This window comes from Lissotriton helveticus, chromosome 12 (assembly GCF_964261635.1).
Source record: "Lissotriton helveticus chromosome 12, aLisHel1.1, whole genome shotgun sequence".
NCBI classification, from domain to species: Eukaryota; Metazoa; Chordata; class Amphibia; order Caudata; family Salamandridae; genus Lissotriton; species Lissotriton helveticus.
This window is the reverse complement of record NC_136073.1, coordinates 866898942-866925391: the sequence shown is the minus strand read 5'-3', so window position 1 is coordinate 866925391 and position 26450 is coordinate 866898942. Positions and strand designations below refer to the sequence as shown.

Below are 26450 nucleotides of genomic sequence, written 5' to 3'. Positions count from 1 at the left end.
TAAGTTTTTACTTGTTGGTTGACCTCTTCCCTTTTATGTTAGCAGTTAGAGAAACTGATTTCTTGCAGTCTTCAGACTGAAAATTAAAATACCCGGCCTCTGTCAAGACTCGAATTCCCATTACAGTTAAAAAGTTTGGTCCAGATAGACAAAGGGCTTGTGTCGCGCTTGTGTTACGCAGCGTGACGCGTGGCACTGCGAGCCCTTCAGTCAGATTTACTAAGTCATGCAGAGCCACCATGCGCGGCTAAGTACATCTGGAGCAACGCAGGGCAGCGCAAGTTGCAGCCTTACGTTACTCTGCGTTGGGAAGGCGTACCATGGGGGGAGCGTGAGCATTCCCACACATCGACCTATGATTTTTGGTGCATTCTCACAAATACTAAGACTAGTAGAGCTGGGAATGCTTCAAAATTATATGACTTCCCAATAGAGGCGCGACGAGGAGAAATGTGCTTATTTCTCCTTGTTATTTCCTCTTTCTACGTGTGATGCATTCCGCAGAACACGTAGAAAGAGGAAACTGCCTCTGAGTAATGTTTTTGTGGAGAAAGGTGTCCCTTCCTACACAAAGCCAATCCTGGCTGTAACCAAGCAACCTTGTGTAACAGGGCACAAGGATGCCTGCGTTAGCACTCACGAGTGCGCCAGCGCAGAGAGACAGCAGGAATGCGCCATACGTCAGTAAATATGGCGCATTCCTGCCCTTTGCATTTGATGCCGCACTGTAAGTTGTCTTGCTGCGTTGCACCAAATGTTGCTGAATCTGCCCTAGGTTTCGAAACTGAAAGTATTTTTTCCCAAAATGTATAGTTTTTAAAAAGTACAGAGAATCACACCTTTGGCTGCAGCATGTAGCTATACAGGCATCCCAAAAGCTGGAAGTCAGTTTTGCCTCTGAGTGACTTCAGAAAATGGAAGAAGCCTGGGTTTCTCTATGAAACCAGGTTTAGGGGAGATGATACCCTAAAAAGCACAGGGTCACTGGTGGACTTCTGGCTGATGCTCACCTCTAAAGCAGGAGTAGAGAGCAGCACGTGCGTTGACTGGACCACATCAGCCGCGTGGATGTTATTGTGGTAGGCCACGTCAGCACGGTAGTGATCCTCCAACGTCATCATGTAGGTGATGAACGTGTCGACTGGAATCCGGAAGGTCTTCAGCAGGTCTCGCTCCTGTAAATGCAGAATAACAAACAGCTCATTACTTGTAATGTTGTGCTTTTGCAGAGTACAATGTGCAGTTAGCTGAACAAGGAGGCCTGCTCGGACCGGAGACGTGGTAAATATTTGAACAACCACTGAGCAGGGCCACCAGGAGCAGTCATACAGGAGTTTCATGATTAGAAGTGGAGAAGTAATAAGTTGTCTTTTTTCACACAATAATGAAGTTTCAAAATAACTCTAAATTGATAGTTTCTATGACTTGGAGTTTGATCGCAGTCAAGCTTTTGCAGTCATACCCCGAAAAGTCCTCATGGAACTGTAATAATTTTCTATTTCCATGAGCTGCGTTCGGCAAGGTTCGAAGAGCTCCTAGATACCTTTCTGTTCAGGTTTGAAAGAGCCTTGCCGAATCACCACCTCGACCCAAGTGAAGAAACCATAGCCTGCTCAACCAAACTCATCCCGGTTATTTATCCCGACTACGGCGACCAGATGGATCCCAATTCAGAGGTACGGTCTGCTGTAATGTGGATGTCACATTTTTTTCCAGTTCCGTCTCCAATCACAGTAAATGCTACCATCATGTAGCTAGGTGGTTATGTGCCCCTTCTCTGCTAAACCTATCTATGCCATTTCTAGAGGAATTGCTGCCGAACACAAATAAATAGACAAATACAAAGGTTGGCATCTGTGAATAGGAAACTTTCCAAATTGTATAACAGGTTTCGGTTCTTAAATTAGTGGTGAGTGCATAAGCAAAAAATGTGGTTCGTTAAACAATATTCCTGGAAATGTATTACTACATTAGCTTTTCAGTTGGACTCTTGAGTTTTTTTTATGAATCCCCTAAAATTCAGAAACCTACTCCAAATTAACATGGAAACCCAAAGCAGCAGATTTCCTACAATTTGCAACCAGTAATGAGTTATGTAAACCGATCTATGCACTAATAGGACGGTTTGTAAAATTGCAAATCGGAGTGGGTCGTAAACCAACTTATCAAATTAATACTCCTTAGGTAGGTTGCAAATAGCGACTCACTCTGATTGGATACTATCAGCGGAATGGTGGTTTGTCAGAAGAGCATCAGGCCTATAATTGCAGATTTTCTTATTAAACTTGCCCAATTAACTCAAAAGAAACAAGACTCCTTTAAAAAAATATATTTTTAAAAGTTTTTTTGAGAGTTGGCTGCGGTTCGCTGTAACACTGCCTACTACAACAGAAACATTTTCCACAATTCACAGTGCGGGAGGGCTCCAAGGGGCACTCCTTCGCTTTTGCGAATCAATTAGCACCCAAACTGGGGACTGATACATTTTTAATATCTTGCAACCTGACTTATGGTTGCAAACCATTTGCAATTTGGAAAGGACACCCTAAAAAGCCCCTTACAAATGATGTTTCAGTGTCCATTTTCTAAGTCCATTTAGTGATTCAAAAAAACTTTTACAAACTACTAAATAGGCTGAGTACATTATTGAAAGGGTTTTATTGTTTCTAAACCCACTGTTTTACCAATTTGGAAAGTTCGTGAACATACATCTTGCGCCATAGTCCTGTGTCCGGAGGAATGCCTAGAGTTCTGTATTTTTCCACTAGGTGCCCAATCAGCAGACACCTGTGGTTCATCGCACAGAGCACAGAGCTCACTCTTAACACTGTCGAAGAGTTCCTTCCGCCACTTTGAGGCAGTCTCTTACCTGGAATATGGTGTACATGATGACCGTCAGAGGCCGGTTTCCTGAAAACTCTGCTACTTTGAACATATCCAAGCCCCATTTGTTGGAATCTTCAATTTCCTACACATGGGAGAAGCACATGGATTACATATACGTATTAAGCAAGAAGGGAGTTTCCTACGGTACCTTCCATATTACTATATCTGTTCGGATCTGGAGGTAAATCAGTGTCTTCCTAATCGATGTTTAGGTCTGAACATAACAGTACGGGAAAGACCAGAAATTTTAACCTGGTCTACTGAGGTCACTTGGCAAGCAACCTACAGCAATTTCAGGACAACAGCCAAAACACTTAGGCCAACGTTTACTAAAGTTCGATGCAATGCAAGGTAGCAATGGAAGTTGCTGTACTGCGTCAAATGGAGAAAGCAGCAATTCACCATATCTACTAAGATATGGTGCATTCCTGCTCTTTCGTAGTAGTTGCGCACTTCTGGGTTCCTAGTGCCATAGCACATGGATGTCTGCATTAAGGGCAAGATAGTTTATGTGCAGGAAGTGGCACCTTTGAGCCGTATTCCTCTTTGTATGTGTGCTGCAGAATGCCTTGCAAGGCTCATAAGATCGAGCCGAAACGCGTTGGATTTGTATCCCTGAAGTAAATTGCACTTTTTGAATCACCAACACCCATCTTCAGGTGCTTTTCTGATCATGTGGCACGGAGTGAATGAAATGTATGTATATATGAATGTCCTGGCTGACTGTCGAAGTCTAATAGGTCAGGTAGCAGCAGAGAGGTCACAGGTCACAGCTGGACTCTATCTGCACTTTACCCAGTGCGGGAGAAGCATTGGGCATCATTGTAAAAGGAAGTGTCAGTCCACTGGGCAACAAATGCATCATCACAGGTTAGAAAATGGACTGTGTTAATATTGAGAACAAAACTATTTGCACAACAGAGGCTAAAAAGAAAAGAAAGAAAAGACTTCTCTAGTTCTCACACGAGACTGGACACCACCCAACAATCACATGACACTGCATACTACCTAACTCTAGGTCTCACACAAGAATGCATACCAGCTCAATCCTCACGAGACTTCCTATAAGCTTTTCTTCCAGCTCTTGCAGAAGACTTCAGACACCCGGTCTCACAACAGAGTACATAAAACTCACACACCAGGCAATCCAAGGGGCATGATTTAAAGTTGGGTATTAAGAGAAACAGCTCCAGTATTTGCAGCAAATGATAAATTAGAGGAGAAATCACTAGTCACATCTCGTCCGCCATTCTCTGCCTGCATCAGTGGAAATCCTACTAGTGGGTTCTCCGTCACATTTCGCATTTTCTCCAAGAATTGCACATTAGCACACAACTCTAAATTTGGTCCTTAACTTAATATCGCGAAGAACTGCAATCCAGCAGGACTTTACCCATCGAACACAACCAGTTCAACATTTGATTTCTTCATTCAATACAGACACCAAACCCAAGGCGAGATTGACCAGGAAATGACTGGTTGCCAATGGCATCACCCACCGAAGCCCACACTAAACACTAGCCCGAAACCCGTCAATGCTCACCGACGCTAAAGATCCCTCCTGCTCGGTCTTGACCCCGAAGCGGGGAATACTGCAGGTGGTGAAGCTGGAGCTGTGGGTCAGCTTCTTCACCCCACTGATCTGACACATCGGCCTCTTCTTCTTCTCCTCTTTCGATGTCGGCGACGGGATTTCCACTTCATGCTGCTTATCTAAGGACGACAAGGAGACGGAAGCCAAGATATGAGACGCGGGCCAGCTGGGCTCCAAGCCCGATTAAAGCACACCTGATCGGATCTACATTCATCGTTAACGTCCATCACATTCACTGTACCGAAGCCAGCATCATTGAGTGTTGTTTACAAATACCTAACTTTTCGTACGTTTTATTCAGTTTTACTCTATTTTAATTTTACAATATTATGATTTAACTTCCGTTGTATTTCATTTTTTGTGACCCCTATGTTTTTCCCATTTTTTCCCATTTTTAGTTATCCAGCAGGTATCACTGGAAGCCAACATGCTGGCATCGGAGTAAGGTTGGACTACTGGTGTGATGTACCCGTGTAAGATGAACAAACACCATCACATTGGCACCCCTCTTACTACAACTACTCTGATGAGGCTTCAGTGGTACTACATGGAGAAGTACAATTTATTTTTAAAAAAAATGTTATGGAGACACAAGAACATGCCATGCCTATGAAAACGGACCAAAACTGAACAACAAAACATGAAAACTGTAAAGAATTCTCAGCCTGGAGCAAAGGATAAGGCAAGATTGGGGGAAATACATTTACAGGAGCACTTAAGTACTGGCCAGAATGAAGCCCACCTCCGGTTGGGTTCGGAGGCAGTTTCAAGCTTGTCGCCCACCTCCCATCCCAACCACCGGCCGAGCACTGACCAATCAGAAGTCTTTACTCCTCTGCCCTCTGGACAGGGCCCTTTGAAGGAACTTAAGACTCTGAGTCCAGATACCAGTGAGCTAACGTGCACCCAGCCAGTATCACCGCTCACGTGCTCGCCACACTAGGGTGTGACTTTATGGAGTCCACGGGTTGGCACTAAAGCCTGTCCTGCCCTCCCAGCCAGGGGGCACAGTTCTTCTGGTGCACAGGGGAAGGTAGTGTGGCTGGATTGGCAGAGGAGGCGTAATCGGCTAAATGTTTTATAGCACATTAAAAAAGGCAATAATCGAAAATATTGCACATGTTGCATTTTGGGGAGAGTACAGCAACTGTTACAGGCTAACAAAATAATGAGGCCCTAAAAAAGTTAATGTACACATCTGTGGCAGAGGTGCTATTGTAAATAGGGCCAGATGTGTCGAGGCACCGTTCTTGGGGAGCGATGGGGGCGGCGGAGGGGCACACCACACATCGGGAACCCCTGCCAAGTCTCACACTGCCTCGTCTCCATCACATTCGGGGAAGCCCCAGCCTCCCCCCCCCCCCCCCTCGTGGCCTCGCGCACCCACCTAGGACCAGCCCCCGGAGCTCCCCCGGCTGCAGGTGCATCTCCCCTCGGGGGGCTCAGCTCCTCGGGAGGACCCCCGCAGCAGGCATCGTGCCCTCCGCCTGGCAGCTTCCCTTCGGCTCCAGCCCCGAGCCCTCGCTAATATTATTTAAACACTGCCAATTGACGCAAGTTGGGGTCTAATAATATTACCGCTGCCATGGCAACGGGAGACAATGTGTGGAGGAATGTCGGTGCTTCCCTGAAACCCGTGTAGTACCGACCCCCCTCGCGGGCCTTTCTTCCCGGATGGCAGGGGACCAAATACTGCCAACTCCTCAAGGTCGTGGAGTGGCTGGGTCACAACATGCTAATTTGTGTGCCCTCGAGAGCTAAACTCGGTCTTGAAATATTACTGCACAGAAAAAAATATAACGACATATTCATAGCCCGGGCTGCCTATTTAACATGCAGTCATAGGATATTTAAATTCCTATTATCTATTGTGTCTGAGCATCATGCAGGATATGACGACACAGCACAGGATAGAGTGAGATCACACAAAAGATAAGGAGATGTCACAGAGAACGGGACTTTAAAACAAAAGAGTATTATGATGTTGTCCCCCTGTGCCTGCGTGCGTTGTTGAAATAGCCTTTGTGTATTATTTTCACTGTTGTCCCCCTGTGCCTTGCCCACCCCGCTCCCCGCCGCCGTTCAAGCGGCCACGCCCCCTTTTCGTTTTGTGTCCTCCCCGCTCCCGCCTCCCAGCTGCTCCTCCCTCCCACTTAGCCATAAATGGCGACCGCGCGTACGCGCAGCAGTCAAGCACAGCGGGCGCGCCGATTGTGCGCCGAAGGGGCGCCAAAGGCAAACCCGTCTGCGCCCGTCCGCGCCTGGCCCGCGCCTGGCCCGTGCCCAGCGCCAGGACCCCTGGCCCCCACCGACGGAAGACGACCCGACAAACCTACGACGCCCCGGCCCTCAACGCACTCAATACCGGCAGGAAGCCCACCTGCTGCCGGGCTGCCCCGAAACGCTTCCACGGACCCTTCACCTGCACTACCTGCAAGTTCACCTGCCTCCGAACTTGCACCGCGTCCGCCAAGCCAAACTCCAGCAGCGACCTCAAGTGCATCCTACTCAACACCCGCTCCGTCCACAGACACGCCGTCGAACTCTGGAACCTCCTCGACACAACCTCACCAGACATCGCCTTCCTCACTGAAACATGGATGAACGCCTCCTCAGCCCCCGACATCGCCATCGCCATCCCGGACAGGTACAAGATCATCAGGAGGGACCGTGTTAACCAGACGGGAGGAGGTTTCGCCATCGTCCACAAGAACACCATCCGCATCACGACCGACGCCGACGACACCTACGACACCGCCGAACACCTCCACTTCCAGATTCACACCGACCCACAGACGACCCTCAGAGGCACCCTCATCTACAGACCCCCGGGACAACGCACACAATTCAGCGAAGACATCACGGACTTCATCAGCCCACACGCCCTCCCCTCCGCCAACTACATCCTCCTTGGAGACCTCAACTTCCACCTGGAGAACAACAAGGACCGCAACACCGTCACCCTGCTGGACAACCTCGCCAACCTCGGACTCAAGCAACTGGTCAACACTCCCACCCACTACGCCGGCCACACGCTTGATCCCGTCTTCTCATCCAGCAAGCACACCACCCTCAGCCACTCCACCGGACTTCACTGGACCGACCACAGCTGCGTCCACTTCAGCTTCAGAAAAACCACTACCCACCACCACTCGCAACAGGTTCCTCACAGAAACTGGAGCAAGATCACCGCCGACCTGCTCACCACCTCCCTCAGCCAGAACCCACCTGCCAGCACACCGGACCCCAACGAAGCAGCCCGCAACTTCACGCAGTGGCTGACCGCCTGCGCCGACGACCTCGCACCACTGAAGAACCCTCCCAGCAAACCCAGAAGCAAGAAGGCACCCTGGTTCACCGACGAACTCAGGGACTCCAAGAAGACCTGCCGCACCCTCGAGAAAGCCTGGCTCCTCGACCAGACCACTGACAACATGACAGCCCTCAAACACGCCACCCGTAAGCACCACCAGCTCATCCGCACCACCAAGAAGAAATCACTAAAGGATCGACTGGACAACAACGCCCACGACAGCAAGGAACTCTTCAGCATCGTCAAGGAGTTCTCCAACCCCAGCACCGGCAACAACGACATCACCCCTTCACAAGATCTCTGCGACTCCCTCGCCTCGTTCTTCCACCGCAAGATTGCCGACATCCACAACAGCTTCGGCACACCATCCTTGCACCCGACCGGCGAACCAACGCACCCCACCGCCACCCTCCGCACCTGGACCACGGTGACCACCGAAGACACAGCCCGCACGATGAACACCATCCACTCCGGATCTCCGACTGCCCCCTGCCCCCACCACATCTGCAACAAGGCCGACTCCACCATCGCACCCCAACTCCGAGACGTCATCAACACCTCCTTCGACACCGCCACCTTCCCGGAGAGCTGGAAGCATGCCGAGCTCAGCGCCCTACTGAAGAAACCGACAGCGAACCCCACCGACCTCAAAAACTTCCGCCCCATCTCGCTCCTCCCTTTTCCTGCCAAAGTCATCGAGAAGATCGCCAACAGACAGCTTGCCGCCTTCCTCGAGACGAACGGACCCCTCGACCCCTCGCAGTCCGGTTTCAGAGCCAACCACAGCACCGAGACTGCCCTCATCGCAGCCACCGACGACATCCGAGCCCTGCTCGACAATGGGGAAACAGCGGCGCTCATCCTCCTAGACCTCTCCGTAGCGTTCGACACCGTCTGCCACCGCACCCTAGTCCAACGCCTCAGCAACACCGGCATCCAAGAGAAGGCACTGAAGTGGATCATCTCGTTCCTCGTCGGAAGAACACAGAGAGTCCGCCTCCCCCCGTTTCGTTCCGAGGCCACCGAAGTCATCTGCGGCGTCCCGCAAGGATCATCACTCAGCCCCACCCTCTTCAACGTCTACATGAGACCTCTCGCTACCATCGTACGCCAACACAACCTCAACATCATCTCCTACGCCGACGACACCCAGCTGATCCTCTCCCTCACCAGAGACCCCGACACCGCCAGAACCAGCCTCAACGAAGGGATGAAAGACGTCGCGAGTGGATGAAGAACAGCCGCCTGAAACTGAACTCCGACAAGACGGAAGTCCTCATCCTGGGTCCATCACCCTCCGCCTGGGACGACTCCTGGTGGCCCCCAGCCCTGGGCACCGCCCTCAAGCCAACAGACCACGCACGCAACCTGGGCTTCATCCTGAACTCCTCTCTCTCGATGACCAGACAAGTCAACGCCGTCTCCTCTTCAAGCTTTCACACCCTCCGCATGCTCCGCTAGATCTTCCGATGGATCCCGACCGAAACCAGGAAGACGGTCACCCAGGCCCTCGTCACCAGCCGACTGGACTACGGAAACACCCTCTACGCCGGAACCACAGCCAAGCTACAGAAAAGACTCCAACGCATCCAGAACGCCTCAGCCCGACTCATCTTGGACATCCCCCGACGCAGCCACATCTCCGGCCACCCGAGGGACCTGCACTGGCTCCCCGTCAACAAGAGGATCACGTTCAGGCTCCTCACCCACGCACACAAGTCTCTCCACGACCTGGGCCCTAAGTACCTCAACGACCGCCTGACCTTCCACACGCCCACCCGCCAGCTGCGGTCTGCCAGCCTCGCCGCCGTACCACGCATCCGAAGAGCCACCGCCGGAGGCAGATCCTTCTCTTACCTGGCGGCCAAGACATGGAACTCCCTCCCCATCCACCTTCGGCTGACCCAGGACCACCTCGCCTTCAGGAGACAACTCAAGACCTGGCTGTTCGAGCAGTAGCGAACCCCTTCCCCCAAGCGCCTTGAGACCCTTCCGGGTGAGTAGTGTGCTATACAAGTGTCTTGATTGATTGATTGATTGATTGATATGACATCACAAAGGATGTGACTAACATAAATGAACATAGAGACGTCATAAAGGTGACACCACAAAGGATGGGATTGTAAAACAAGAGAGAATGGTGACATCACAAAGGGTAATGGGAGATCACAGGAATGGTGATGTCACATAGGATGTGACTATAACACAAAAAGGACATGGAGACGTCATAACGCTGACATTATAAAGGATGCTAATGCAAAACAAAGGGACATGCGGACGTCATAAAGCTGATATCATAACGGATGCTAATGCAAAACAAAGGGACATGCGGACGTCATAAAGTGACATTATAAAGGATGCTAATGTAAAACAAAGGGACATGGAGACGTCATAAAGCTGACATCAAAACAAAGGGACATGGAGACGTCATAAAGCTGACATCATAAAGGATGCTAATGCAAAACAAAGGGACATGGAGACATCATAAAGCTGACATCAAAACAAAGGGACATGGAGACGTCATAAAGCTGACATCATAAAGGATGCTAATGCAAAACAAAGGGACATGGAGACGTCATAAAGCTGACATCATAAAGGATGCTAATGCAAAACAAAGGGACATGGAGGCGACATAAAGTGACATTAAAAAAGATGCAAATGTAAAACAAAGGGACATGGAGACGTCATAAATTGACATTAAAAAGGATGCGAATGTTAAACAAAGGGACAAGGAGATGTCATAAAACCGACATTATAAAGGATGCTAAGGTAAAACAAAGGGACATGGAGACGTCATAAAGTGACATTAAAAAGGATGCTAATGTAAAACAAAGGGACATGGAGACGTCATAAAGTGACATTATAAAGGATGCTAATGTAAAACAAAGGGACATGGACACGTCATAAAGTGACATTATAAAGGATGCTAATGTAAAACAAAGGGACATGGAGACGTCATAAAGTGACATTATAAAGGATGCTAATGTAAAACAAAGGGACATGGAGACGTCATAAAGTGACATTATAAAGGATGCTAATGTAAAACAAAGGGACATGGAGACGTCATAAAGTGACATTATAAAGGATGCTAATGTAAAACAAAGGGACATGGAGACGTCATAAAGTGACATTATAAAGGATGCTAATGTAAAACAAAGGGACATGGAGACGTCATAAAGTGACATTAAAAAGGATGCGAATGTTAAACAAAGGGACATGGAGACGTCATAAAGTGACATTATAAAGGATGCAAATGTTAAACAAAGGGACATGGAGACGTCATAAAGTTAGATTATAAAGGATGCTAATGTAAAACAAAGGGACATGGAGACGTCATAAAGTGACATTAAAAAGGATGCGAATGTTAAACAAAGGGACATGGAGACATCATAAAGTGACATTATAAAGGATGCTAATGTAAAACAAAGGGACATGGAGACATCATAAAGTGACATTATAAAGGATGCTAATGTAAAACAAAGGGACATGGAGACGTCATAAAGTGACATTACATTTAGGATGCTAATGCAAAACAAAGGGACATGGAGACGTCATTAAAGGGACATCACAAAGAAGAGGATTGTAAAACAAGAGAGAATGGTGACAACACATCGGGTGCCGGGGGGGGTCACAGAAAGGGTGACATCACAAACGATGTGAATCTAACACAAAAGGACATGTAGACGCCATAATGGTGACATCACAAGGGCCAGTGATGAACCACAAAGAGTATGGAGGCATAAAAGGGACCCAGTGACAACACAACAACAGCAATGGTGAGATTATAGGAAGATGACATCATAAATTAATTAGACATCACAATAGTTTTCACAGGTGCAGGATGTTCCTCTGACTGGATGTCGTATTTTATATATTTTTTTTAACTCTCTTTTTAGCATTTTTGCAAAGAATATCAACCCAAACTATGCTCCACATATGGCATCTACAGGTGTAAAATGAATAAAGTGAAGGGTATAAAGAAAGACCAGGTCAGGTACAAAGGAGAAGGGAACCAGGGGAGGGAGAGACAGGATGGAGCGAACAGAGTCAAGAGACAGGAGGGAGGCGGAGAAGGAAAGAAGAGAGGGGTGCCTTGTGATGCATTTGTGATGTGTGCCAGGGCTCGTGTGCCAGTGTTCACAGCTTCGCCCTCCACCCTCTCTTCAGACCATGAGACTAACAACCTCAGCCATATGTTGGCATTGCCAGACGACTCCTCTGACCAGCTGCTTGATGCCAGCACGCCTAGTTCTTGCTCTGGGGGGCATGCGGCGGGGCACCCCGCTTGAACTGTGCCCTCGGCTGGGAACAGACTGTAATTATAGCCCTGGGTGCTGCTTGCTGTGAAAGTTCCTGAGGATGGCAAGGTAAGCAAACACAAACCACGTGCCACAGCTGCAAACTAGAGGCTACAGTAGAAAGCTCTCTGACCACCCGTGCAAGGACAGAAGGACGGCGAGCCCGGATTGGTCAGGCGGACTGAACCAATGTCTTTCATGGAAGCAGGGTCACCTCCCCAAAGAACTGAAGTCTAGTGCCACACACAGCTAACAGTTTACTTACAGGTCTTAACGTCCTTAATACTACCTGGGGTGCTATCTTTAGCTAGGAAGGTTGTAGGGATGTCAGCTTTTCTTTCCTGATCTTTGTTTTATGTGCTGAGATTTATTCTTAAGTGTCTTAGTTTCCTTTTATACAGTAAATGGGGGACTGAACATTCAGTTATTAAGTGCACATCGTGCCCCTTCGACCCCACCCACTTCTGCCACAGTATGTGTGTATATCTATCTATCTATCTATCTATCTATCTATCTTTTTTTTAAAAAAACTAAAATTAAAGAGGCGTTAAGACTGATGCCTCAACAGAAAACCTTAAAAAAAAAAATTCCAAGCTTAAGGTCAGGGCTGGACTGGGACAGAAAACATGCCAGGTTAACAAAATAAAAGTGGCGCTATTAGTGAATCAGAGAGCTAAAAAGTGACTCTCATTTGCAAACTGGGGCAGTGTTGAACTTGTAAGGAAACGCTGTACATGCGTTTTACAAGGTATGGGAGGCAGAATACGTTTGTTCTAGCTGCAGGAAATGTTTGTATTAATTACAGGGACACCACTGTTAAAACACAGCCAAACACTCCAAAAAACGGCCCACACACTGCCCTGTCAGACCAGGTCTTCTGGCGCTGCCTGGTTGTGCTGTAGACAGAGACGGTTTAATGCATAGGCAAAGTGGGCTCTGGTCCAGGGCCCCAGCCTTTAAGGGGGCCCCTGATAGAGCCAGCTCTGTTCTTTCACCGATGAGCTTGAATAATTCTTAACAATTTTTAACTCCTTAACGGCGGCGCAAATTCCACCGCGGTGCAGGGGTTTAATTTAGTGGACGGAACTGCGTCGGCAAACGGACGTGCGAAGCACTACCGAGGTAGTGCTTGCGCCGGCCGTTGGCCGACACGCGCATGCAAGGGGTTAAAAATTTATTTTTCTTTAATGTATTTTTAATATGGGTGATGTATTGGAGTCTATTACAAACATTTGGTAGAGAAATGTTTGTTTTTGAATACCGTGCAACATCCATAAAAAGAGTTTTGGTTTTTTTTGGATCAAGGAAGGCCTTCACATATGAGAAACGGGAGAATGTTACATAGATTATTAGCAATAATATTGGTGAGCTACTGCTGAATTACAATATTGAAAACACACGTCACTATTCCTAAATATTAGAAGTAAATACAGTTAGAATTTGGACGAGTGTGCCTGTGCACTGTCAGGGACCTCACCCAACAGGGCATGAAAGAGCTGAAATGGAATCATAAATTTAAAGCTGTTACGAACAGGGGCCCACAAAATAAGTGTGGTCCAGGGCCCCCAAAATCCTTAAGATGTCCCTGGCAGTAGACTTGTCCGACACGGCTTGAAGTCGCCCTTCTTCCGTAGCTCCCACCCCTAAGATACCAGGGTGGTGGGAATCTGATGTCTTTTTAGGTTTTGTGGGGTCGCAACTATGGGTGGGCAGAATTTGCGTAGTCACGCTACGCAAAGCTCCGTGAAACGGTAAAAAATCTCTGCAAGCACACAGAGTTCCGTGAACACAAGGAATTGCTTGTTCCGCCCGCTAGCGATGCTTTTTTCCTGTTTGCGAACGCTGTTTGCATGCTCGGGGGGAAATATCTTGTGAACATGCATTTTGAAAGTGCGAACAAGCAAAAAATTCCGCGAAGCCGTGGAATTTGTGGCAATACCACGTTCTCCGCAGATCGCAAAATTACCCAAAACTGTAAATTCTGCAAGCGGAACGGAATTTACCGCACATGCCTAGTCGCAACCCAAGTTACTGCCTGCAGAGTCCAGAGTCTGTTGTCTATCTCTAAACAGGCTCCTCATCACAGGAACTCGTTGCCTCCTGAGGTCACATCCCCACCCCACACTGAGCTGGTTCAAAGCTTTCCCTGACATCTCGCCTCAAGGGAAAAAGGAATGACGCACACTGGACCGAAGCTGCAAACACTTCTACCGTGTTTTGATGCATCGAATAATGCTACTATAGCTGTTATGTCCTTAAATCGGTCTTTCATTTTCACAAAAACAGACTATTTGTTCAAAATCTCTCATCTTTCCAGCCTCTGCAATCCATCAGCCCTGCTTAACTACAGCCGACATGGGTGCTATGCGAGACCGTTCTGGAAGTAATGCCAAACGCTGGTACATAGATAAATAAATTATACACTAAGTGTACAATTTTGATAGCCATAAAATGCCACAGAAGTGCTAGGAGTTGGCGAGATTGCTAGAAAACATGCATGGCGCCCATCGAAGTAACTCCAAGTATGGTTTGTTAAAAAGTATACATTTATTTTTTATTTTTTTAAATGTTTGTTGAAATTTTCAACTTTATATGCCCACCCTCGCACATGCACAAATACCAATCTTCGTAAATTAAACATAAATTAAACATTTCTTGAAGAATTTTCAGCGGTTGCACGTCATACCTGATAGTAAGCACTTTCCAGCTAGCTCCGCCCCGCAGCTTTACTTCCACGGGCACACACTGCACCTTTCCAAATCTCTGAACAATAATCCTTCACTCTTGCCTGATGTCACTCCTGAGTTTTGCTGACTTGCACGTACTAGCTGGAGCTAGCCAGCCTGCAGCTAACCGAGCATTGCTTTTTTAATGGGTCATTAGGTCGAGCATTCGAGACCTCTTGTATATACTTTTGTGTATATACTTTAGTATCTACTTATATGTCTATGTACTTTGTGGGCTCTGGAGATCAGCCCTAGGACTTGTCTGCTTCCACTTAGGGACATTTTTTCTGTTCAACTGCCTCTATTTAACTGTCTTTATAGAAAACGACCAGCAGAGGTCAGTAAAATACCAGAATCACTTTAGCATTCCCTAGATTCCTTCTGTCCTGATGCAGGAGAGTAGTACAAGACATCCATCGCTCCTTGCACGAGACAAGGGGGAAGTTAGTGCACAATATCCTTCTGTCCCAATGAGGGAGAGTACTACAAGACATCCATCGCTCCTTGCACGAGACACGGGGGAAGTTAGTGCACAATATCCTTCTATCCCAATGAGGGAGAGTACTACACGACATCCATCGCTCCTTGCACGAGACACGGGGGAAGTTAGTGCACAATATCCTTCTGTCCCAATGAGGGAGAGTACTACAAGACATCCATCGCTCCTTGCACGAGACAAGGGGGAAGTTAGTGCACAATATCCTTCTGTCCCAATGAGGGAGAGTACTACAAGACATCCATCGCTCCTTGCACGAGACACGGGGGAAGTTAGTGCACAATATCCTTCTATCCCAATGAGGGAGAGTACTACAAGACATCCATCGCTCCTTGCACGAGACACGGGGAAGTTAGTGCACAATATCCTTCTGTCCCAATGAGGGAGAGTACTACAAGACATCCATCGCTCCTTGCACGAGACACGGGGGAAGTTAGTGCACAATATCCTTCTGTCCCAATGAGGGAGAGTAGTACAAGACATCCATCGCTCCTTGCACGAGACACGGGGGAAGTTAGTGTATAATATCCTTCTGTCCCAATGAGGGAGAGTAGTACAAGACATCCATCGCTCCCTGCACGAGACACGGGGGAAGTTAGTGCACAATATCCTTCTGTCCCAATGAGCGAGAGTAGTACAAGACATCCATCACTCCTTGCACGAGACACGGGGGAAGTTAGTGCACAATATCCTTCTGTCCCAATGAGGGAGAGTAGTACAAGACATCCATCGCTCCTTGCACGAGACAGGGGGGGAAGTTAGTGCACAATATCCTTCTGTCCCAATGAGGGAGAGTACTACAAGACATCCATCGCTCCTTGCACGAGACACGGGGGAAGTTAGTGCACAATATCCTTCTGTCCCAATGAGGGAGAGTAGTACAAGACATCCATCGATCCTTGCACGAGACACGGGCGAAGTTAGTGTATAATATCCTTCTGTCCCAATGAAGGAGAGTAGTGCACAACATCCATCTCTCCCCACCAGACACAGGAGAGGTAAGTGCATAAGATCCTTCTGTCCCAATGCAGGAGAATAGTGCAAGACATCCGTCTCTTACGGCACAAGACAGAGGAGGGGATAGTGCATAATATCCTCCTGTATCAAACGAGGACAGTAGTGCAAGACATCCATCACTCCTTGCACAAGACAGAGGAGGGACTAGCGTGAGATACCCTCTCTCAATGTGCAGGAGAGTAGTGAAAGACATCCACCTCTCTCTAGACAAGATGAACTACTGTTACACTAAGCTGTCATCGCTGCCCCCTTGCTTGTGCCGCCTAGGCAGAAAAGTCATCGCCCAGTAGGTAGGTTACTTTATGGGCAGGGGTCAGCAGGGTGAGACAATGGGCAGTGCAGGGCGGACTCTGCGCACTGATGGCATGGCGCGGCCTTCTCCTTAGTAACTGGGAACTAATCCTGGCCAGTAAAGTTGCCACTATTTTTCTACCGGACAAGTCTGGTCCAGGGGTCTCCAACCTTTTCTGTACTGAGAGCTACTGAAGCTCAATGAAACGCGTTGAGAGCTTTTAATATTATTAGTGCTGTATAATCTCAACTTTTTTATATGTAAATTAACCCCTTCCCTGCGCGCGTCGGCCATCGCAAGTACTACTTGGCTAGTGCTGCACACGTCCCTTGGCCGACACAGCCCCTCCACTCTTCAGAACTCCCGCACCGCGGCGGAATTTGCGCCACGGTTAAGGAGTTAATTCAACCAAACAAAAGCTTTCTAATTTAATAAGCTGGGCTGCACACGTGAGCTACTCGTAGGTAGCTCACGAGCTACTGGTTTATGACCCCCAGCCTAGTCTCGTCTTCGACCAAGAGGCTTCATTCTGACTATGAGAGGTGGCAGAAGGCATTCCGGGAGAAACCACCTGAAGCCACCCTGCTCTTGCCACCCAGGGAAGACAGACACTCAGGAAAGCGTGCCACCCAGGGAAGCGTGGGATGTTCCTACTCTCCACACTCAGTAGATTGTAGTTCTGTCTCTGGCGCGAGAAGTGCCCAAACGTTACACGTCTGGGTCCTATACAAGCCTGGGGGGCACTGCACTGAGCGTGCTCTACACCAAGTGACGTCAGCTGCAGCTCTTTGAACGTGGTGCCCTCAGACTCAACACCTGGCAGCTCTGGTGCCCATGATGGTGCCATGGGCTCGTCTGGACCCAATGCAAGCAAGAAGTAATGGCCACCAGTGTTTAATTTGAGCCGGAGCTTTCCAGTGCTGAGCACCGGAACTTAATCGGTTCCCGGTGCTTGGCACCAGCACCTAATTGTCAACACCACACTTAGAGCAGTCTGCCACAAGGTGGCGCTGCTCATGTAATTTAGAGATGAGCTGTATAACAGTTGCTTTGGAAAACAATATACATTAAAAAAAATTGCTAATGCCTGCCTCCCCTGCCATTCCTTTAGCTTTGGGAACCTGGAATAATCGGAACTATCGTATTTACATGCGAGAGAGATGGTTAGTAGTTGTTTTGGCGGCGATGACGGGGCGATGGGTGGTGTAAGCTGCAGTGGCCTCCTGGCCAGAGCCCCGGCACTTCATGTTTTACAAATTAAGCACGGAAGGGCCCTGGTCTGCTGGCTGCAGTTGGAGTTCTGTAGCACCCCCACACAGCTGCCAAGCCCACCGCCCTCTAACCACATACATGTCTGCCAGCACGTGGTGGGGGGTGGGGGGGGGGTCAGGGGCGCCGGGTGCCACTGAGAACACATCTGCACCATCTTGCAAACCTCAGAGCGGATTTCCTGTTGTCACTTCCGCGGCCCCCGGAAGTCCCTGGCGACTGTGGTACGTGATCAACGTGAGAGTGACGGAAGCGAGCGGGGTGAAGCGGACAAAAGGTCATGACCTCGTTCTCACAGGGACATCTGCTTCTCTGGAGAGATGCGCGCTGATGGAATTTGGGTCAAGTTCAGGGGCTTGGCTGTGGGAACAACTGGGAGCAGAAGCCGCCGGCCCTGGGGGGCGAAGGGATGCTCTCTGTGTGGGGGCTACCACACGAGCAAGCGCCATCACGGACTAAATGTGGCTGTCCATTGACCTGATGCATTGTGGGATCTAAAGTTTTTCATGACTCTCTTTTCTTTACCCACACTACATATTGTTTATTTTGTCCACAACCATAAAGTAAGTCCTAAACCATGTGACATATGTGTGACCATATCTTGAGAACCAAAAACCGGGACATTTTGGGAAAATAGAAGAAGGACTACCATCTTTCGTAATGGCGTAGAATGACAGTTCTCATCAACATAAGATCACAGAAAAGGCATTAAGAAAATAAATAAAATGGAATTTCTACAACCAACATCATGCATATTCATTAAATTGCTTACTTATAACAGCTGCTCAATAGAACAGCTTTATAACACCCAAAAAAAGCCTCTTGATGTTTTCAGTCGACCCCCTCTAAAAACAGGGACATGAGCCAAAATTACCGAAATCTGCCAGGACAGCTGGTGTAAAACCGGGACTGTTCGCGGAAATCCGGAACATCTGGTCACCCTATATATGTGACCAGCCCTATGGGGCATAGAACAAGCCCTACACCCATGCCACGTACCACTGCATAAAGGGCCCGCTGGGCGCCAGGCATGGACCTGCACCCCAGGCCTCCATGTCCAGCAAGTACTGGCCTTGACCAATGCCCCGCCCCAGTCACTGTGTCCATCTCCCCTACTCCATGTGTGCCCCTGGGACCGTGCACACGGCCACATTGTCTGCTCAACACCTCCTGCTCCAATACCAAGACCACTGGAATGACGTGATTCTGACGTTGCAACATTTTCCACACAATTATTGGTTTGACGCATTTACCATATAATCCATCATCTGCTGGTAAACATGCAGATTTCACCCAAAAATATATTTATAGCTGAAAGGATCAAAAGTTACTAAAAACACGACAAAACCTATTCCTACATAGGGGAAGGCCCTTCACAAAGGGTGACTGGTCATCTTTCAGCTGCTTATTGATTTATTTGGGTGCCAAATGGGTACCAATAAAGTGACATCTTTTCCCAGACAGTGTTACTGTGTGTAAAAATTAGATAAATAATGAAGTAAGCGATAACAAAATGTGCCGCATTGTGCAGCTAATTTGGTTTTTCGTGCTGCATAATTTAGTCAACCGTTCTGCATAATTTTGTTCCCCCCTGCCGCATAATTCCAGTGGCCCAGCCCAACGCCCACTGACTATGCTGTACGGGCAGTATATAGTGCATTCTTTCTTTTTAATGAAATATATAAGGAGAGTAAAAGGGAAGTGCAACTTTCGGGTTCCCCGAACTTCCCCGGTACAAATATTACCATTCTCAATGGAGATGAAAGTGCGGAGAACTTATGATGCCCCTGGAAGGCTTTCGGCAGTATCATAACTGCCATAATTACGAGCAATCTAAAAGATGCCCCGTAATGTGCTGTAGGTGAAGTGACAGGTGGTACTATGTTCAGAGCCTGATCATCGAGCCAAATCCATGATGTGATTGACAGTTTCTCCAGCCAATGGTGGAAGGTTTCTGAGCTACAGATAGCAGGTGTCACAGGTAATATCAATTATTGCATACTTATGGTTGAATATTAGCATTTAATAATAATGATAGTTACATCTTATCAGTAGTTATAACAAATAAGGTAAACAACATTAGAAACAATACTTATATTCACAACTGATTGCTTAATCAATTGAGCTACAGTCAATAGGTATGCAAAAGAAACCGACAACTCAACCAACTACGCTACAAACAAGGATTAAGAGAAAGAGTTCCTTCCAGACTTATTTGCTATTTTATGAAAAGTTCACTTGCTCTGGCCATCGGACACATTTGGGACACAGATCCAAAAAATCAGGGTTATTCAATTCTTTTGTTTTGTCTGCAAGTCAAATTCCCAGCATCAAAAAGTTTTATGCTGGGGATATTCCCGGTGACGTTATTTCTGTAAAAGGTATGATTTGTTTTAACCTCTGAAAAACAAACTTAATACAGGATTTTATCTCCTTTATTAAAACATAGTAAAGATTTGAGAAAGCAAAATCACTCAATTGTCGAAGTTTGATTTTGCCAAATTTGTGAATCTAAGTATGTGGTACAATAGGGATGCAGTGTGCTTGCCTTTATACTTAAATAACTCACCTAAAAAAGTGCTGGAGATGTATTCGGAGACTTGGTTTCCAGAGCGACTCGTTTCTGACAAGTGTGTTAATTCTCTATTCAGCATCCTTTTAAACTGTGGAGAAGTAAACAGGAGTAAAAATAAAGTAAGAGACAATACGACAGAAGAATTTGATATGATCATAACATACGTGACAATTTATGGTGAGGTACATCCAAGCTGCACATATAATTCACAAATGTATTTTCAAGATAGAGGAATAGTTGTCATTTACCAAAGTAACTTGTATTTTATTACCATGTCCAATGTTTTTTTTTCTTTTTTTTGTATAACTTTTAATTTTATCTATATTCGTTTTTTCTCTCTTGTTCCTTGTGCTCAAATCTTCCCTGCCCTTGTTTTTCTTATATCTTTTTAACACTGCTAATTCTTTTAATTCTCACCCTCTGCTTGTTATTTTCCACTAAGTCTTCTCACTCCATGACTGACTAATCAACGTCACATTCAATTCCCAAAATGTAATATTAGCATTGTGTAACAACTCTTTCTTTAGGCGTTAACTTACTGCCCTGTAGCAATTATACAGACACCCCTCTGATGCATATTGGTTTACACATTAAACATAGTTGCTATGGCCTAATTGTATACATTGAAATTTATAAAATACACTTTAGATTTTCCTGAAAGTAATGGCTCTTGATCCACTTCTTCTGTGGTAGTGTAACTAATTTTCCAAGTCTTTGTAAAAAAAAGTCTTCCGCCCTTTCTCAGTACAGTTGGTAGTTTAAGCCGTCCACCCATTTATAAAAAGAGCGGATTAAGCTAAACTGCTGAAATAGGTTAACTCATCTGCCCATTTGTAGTACAATAGATTCTCATACACTCATTCACGATACAATAGTTTAAGTCTTTCGCCCATTCATAATATAGCTGATTAATCCATACACCCATTCATAGAACAAGAGATTGTGTACTGCCCTTTAAAAAAAACAATAGATTGACCTACAACCATTCATGCCACAATTGGCAAGCCCTCTGTCCATTCACAGAACAACAGGTTGTCATACTCCCATTCATACTACTATAGATTAAGTTTCCCCCCATTCATAGTTCAATAAATTAGTCCATACACCCATTCATAATAGAGGAGGCTAAGTCTTCTGCCCAATCATAGTACAACAGATTCTCATAGACCAATTCATACTACAATAGGTTAAGTATTTCACCCATTCATAACATACTTGATTAATCCGTAGACTTCTTCATAAACCAGGAGATTGTGTTCCGCTCTTTCATAGTACAACAGATTGTTATACACCCATTCATACTACAATAGATTGTTATGTACCCATTCATACTACAATAGATTGTTATAGACCCATTCATACTACATTAGATTATTATACACCCATTCATACTACAATAGATTGTTATACACCCTTTCATAGTACAATAGATTGTTATACACCCTTTCATACTACAATAGATTGTTATACACCCTTTCATACTACAATAGATTGTTATACACCCTTTCATAGTACAATAGATTGTTATACACCCTTTCATACTACAATAGATTGTTATACACCCTTTCATACTACAATAGATTGTTATACACCCTTTCAAAGTACAATAGATTGTTATACACCCTTTCATACTACAATAGATTGTTATACACCCTTTCATACTAAAATAGATTTTTATACACCCATTCATAGTACAATAGATTGTTATACACCCTTTCATACTACAATAAATTGTTATACACCCTTTCATACTACAATAGTATGTTATACACCCTTTCATAGTACAATAGATTGTTATACACCCTTTCAAAGTACAATAGATTGTTATACACCCTTTCATACTACAATAGATTGTTATACACCCTTTCATACTACAATAGATTTATATACACCAATTCATAGTACAATAGATTGTTATACACCCTTTCATACTACAATAGATTGGTATACGCCCTTTCATAGTACAATAGATTATACACCCTTTCATACTACAATAGATTGTTATACACCCTTTCATAGTACAATAGATTGTTATACATCCTTTCATACTACAATAGATTGTTATACACCCTTTCATACAACAATAGATTGTTATACACCCTTTCATATTACAGTAGATTGTTATACACCCATTCATACTACAGTTAGTGGTATCCTGCACCTATTCGTAGTATCGTAGATTAGACTAAACACCCACTTTATACCAAATAAGTTAAACCAGATGCCCATTCATAGTACAATACATTAATTCATAATCCCATTCAGGCTACAATAGGTTGAGTCCTCCATCCATTTAGTAGAGTAGATTTGGTTCTACACCTATTTATACTACAATAAATTAAGCCATGTGTCAATGTAAAAAAAATGATGTAGACCAACTCAAACTAAAGTACCTTAAATTCTCCACTAAGTAATAGTTTCATTGGTTACATTTTCCTTTAATGTGATCCAGTCGCTCCAATCTTCGACTGATGTAGGTTCCTGCAGATAATACTTCATAGTAGTAAATAGCTTATTCTTGAAAACACACACCATGCTTTTACTTCATTCGAATGTGGAGGGTTTTAGCCTTTTGAAGTAGTATAAGTAGATTGTATGTGTGTGGAAAGTTTTGTGACATGTCATGCAAAAGCTTTGAGAAATATGTGCTTTAAGGTGGCCAACTGAACAGAGCTACAAAATCTCTCAAAATCACCCTTCAAAGAGTGACATTCTTGATCTGACCAGTCTTGTCCAAACTGTTTAGTGTAACCACAGGTTAATCTTTGGAGACTTTCCGAATTTTTGTGAACTGCAGCAAAATGTTTAAAACTTTAGCCAAAAATGGATTTTGAATTCCCCCTAAGTAAGGTGTTATTTACACCTCCCTGACTGGACCAATGGTTGATTCTGAACTAGTGTTTCTAGTTGAATATGTAAATTACACCCCCAGTACCTTGTAGAGTGCGTACTTCTTAGGACACTGGCTTAATTCCTGAGTTGCAAATTAAATTAAACCACCAATTCTCAGTAGATTAGGGTACTTAATGGGTCACTGGGTTGATTTGTTAAAGAGTTCCACGAATAGCACGTAAATTACGCCACCCGTTCCTATTAGAGAAGAACATTTCCTAGGTCATTGTGTTAATTCCTGAGCGAGTTGCTAGTAAATTACTCATCCGGCTCCTAGTACAGTAAGGTGTTTTAGGAGTCACTGGGTTCATTCCTGAATAAGTTCCTAGAAGAGTGAATAAATTACATCACCAGTTTCTAGTAAAGTAAGGTATTTGCTAGGTCACTAATTTGAGTCCCGAATGAGTACCTAGTGGAGTAAGTAAATTACACCACCTTTTCCTAGTAGGGAAGGGCACTTCGGGGGTCATTGCGTTGTCTCAGACTGGACACTGGCACCTTGAGTCATATGTAATGGCCGACCCAAGTGCGACTTGCGGCCCACCGGACCAGTCCCAAACCTGTCACCAAGGCTCGAGTCGGGGTACCACGTGGGTGGACGGCGTCCCCCCACTTATTTTACCGGGAGCTCGATAACTATAAACTGCAACTGAGTGCAAGCCACCCTTCGTGACGTCACTTCCTGTCGTGACGACAGCGTCCCCCCACTTCTTTTTTTAGGACTTGTGCCCTGCCTGTCACCTTGACATGTAAAGCCTGCTACTACAACCTGCCTGACAGAGCAATGCCAACTGTAAAATCTGGTGGCGGCCCCGTAAATTCCACTTAGGTTGGCTGCATCACAGACATACAAACACCTTACGGAGAGGTGAGCCGTGAGGGATATGCCCTTCGCCCAGCTCAGGATCCTATAACACTTCCATTAATCTGGCTCACCCCGCTTAGAATATTCCTCATCTACTCAGATTTTTAACTCTCTTGAATAAAATACTTTTAAATGAAATGCCCACTTTTAAAAACGTGTAAGTGACCCCTCTGAGATGTGTCTCACTTTCCATTCCTGGCATTTTAGCAAACAGTACTTTCCTTCTTACATCTTTCGTTTTACTCCTCCCATTTTTTATTTTTTTTATTTTCCTGGTTTTAAATGTATATGAACAAAGATGTCGAAAGGGCATTAGGGCGCTTTACCTTTAACAATGAGTACTAAATAACAAATCTTATGTGTGATAAAAATAGAAAAATGTACACCGTGTACATCATTTACGACGTTTATAATCACAGATAAATAGACTGAGCGGCAGGTAAAATTTTTAATAAAAACAAAAAGTCTAGGTTTAATGTGCTAACAGCATAATTTCATAAAAGCTAGACAAGGAACAAAAGGTGGACAGTATTGAAGTCTCCCTGGCCTTTGATACAATCCTGTACAAAAGTCCCTCGTTCAGACCAATGCAAACACTTGAGCGAAGGCTGGAGCACGCAGCCAATAGCATTTAACGAGAAATAGACACTCCACTGGGCTGAGCAAAGACATGATTGACAAGTCTGAAGCCAATGGCTGAAGAGGCTGGTCGATGAAAGCCAATGGTTATACTCCACTGGGCTGAGCAAAGACATGATTGACAAGTCTGAAGCCAATGGCTGAAGAGGCTGGTCGATGAAAGCCAATGGTTATACTCCACTGGGCTGGGCTGAGCAAAGACGTGATTGACAAGTCTGAAGCCAATGGCTGAAGAGGCTGGTCGATGAAAGCCAATGGTTAACAGGGGTGTACCAAAACCTATTCTTTGTAGAGTGTGAGTAGTAGATCCAAATGATAACTCCGCTGTCAAGACCCAGACCTACCACTAGAAGTACCAGCACGCAACGTGTTGACGAAAATATCTCTTCTTCCTGAAGCTGATCAAAGTGAGACACGCGGCGACTTTAGAAGTGATTTGCCCAAGATCACACAATCTAATAAAGTAAAGCTAATTGAGTCGCTTGCATCCATAATCAATAACTATACCAGAAATCCCTTTTCACTCCCTTCTGTTATATGATGAGAAGCTATATGAGCTTAGTACGTATTTCCTGGCATGTTAGCAGGGCACCCCACATGTAAATAATAAAAAAAAAACGCCCTAGAATAAACCCTCTGAGCCAATAAACCTGCCACCTATCGATTGGACGTACGAAACTCTCTGGGCCTGAAGGAATGCTGCTTATTGTTGCTAGGGGCGACAGGTATCCCCCCACTGGCTGGCTGCCAATCACATCAACAAATGGCAAGGTCTTATTTCACGCTGGCGACCCTTCACCCACTAAACCTATGGGCATGGTGACAGCATGATGATGCCGAGGTGTGCAGTGCCCCCAGGCCTAGGTAGCCCCACTTGGCCGGCTTCCTACTCTGGGAAAAGTGAAACTGCAGGTACCTGGGTGCAAAGAGAAATAAACAAACAGGCCTGGATAGCAGAATCAAACACAGGAGGTGAGGGAGGTGATGAATTTGAGCTCCCTGTTGAGGGCGGGCGCCCATTCCTGAAAACAACGGCATCCCGCGTTGTCATGACAACCTTATTTCTCATTCACAATACGAACGGTCCCTTATACAGCAGGCATAACAAACTGAAACGCCTTCTTGGCGCTTGATCGCCCAGTTGTTGTTAGTACACAACTCAATGGCAGTGCAGGAAATGAGTGTGATCACCCAGACGCTGGATTTGGCAACAACAACCTACAGTAGAACGCCCCCAGCTGCTCCAAAACAAAAGCCTCACTTACACAGCCATCAACAACCAACCTTTCTATCCAAGTCTTATCCTAGCCTAGCTAGATAAAGCTTCACACTTTGAGGCCCATGCTGTGGAGGGAAGCAAGGACACACAGCTGGGTGTCACTTGAGAACTGGTTAAGAGACAAACTATGAGGTGGAAAGAGTTTTCGACCTTTTCCAACCCTGCATGTCAGACATTTCAGCCTACATGAGTAATTACATTAGTAACCATTAAGATAACACTTAATAATGTATTTATAATTATTCAATGTATTTTAAAGCGCTACTCATCACAATGTAGGTTGTCAGAGAGCTTTACATCACGCACACA

The 26450-nt window shown here is 45.8% G+C and overlaps 1 protein-coding gene across 9 annotated transcripts in view; it reads right to left on the bottom strand.

The window, feature by feature from the left end:
- PDE4C (phosphodiesterase 4C) overlaps positions 1–26450 on the bottom strand; it is a 1009779-nt gene that overhangs the window by 10244 nt on the left and 973085 nt on the right. For all 9 annotated transcript variants that reach the window (XM_078670885.1, XM_078670887.1, XM_078670886.1 and 6 more), the window contains 4 exons: positions 20461–20554; positions 4430–4599; positions 2870–2968; positions 1011–1175 (listed from right to left, as the gene is read on the bottom strand). In XM_078670885.1, the coding sequence (XP_078527011.1) occupies positions 1011–1175; positions 2870–2968; positions 4430–4599; positions 20461–20554 (528 nt within the window). The remainder of the gene's footprint in view (positions 1–1010; positions 1176–2869; positions 2969–4429; positions 4600–20460; positions 20555–26450) is intronic.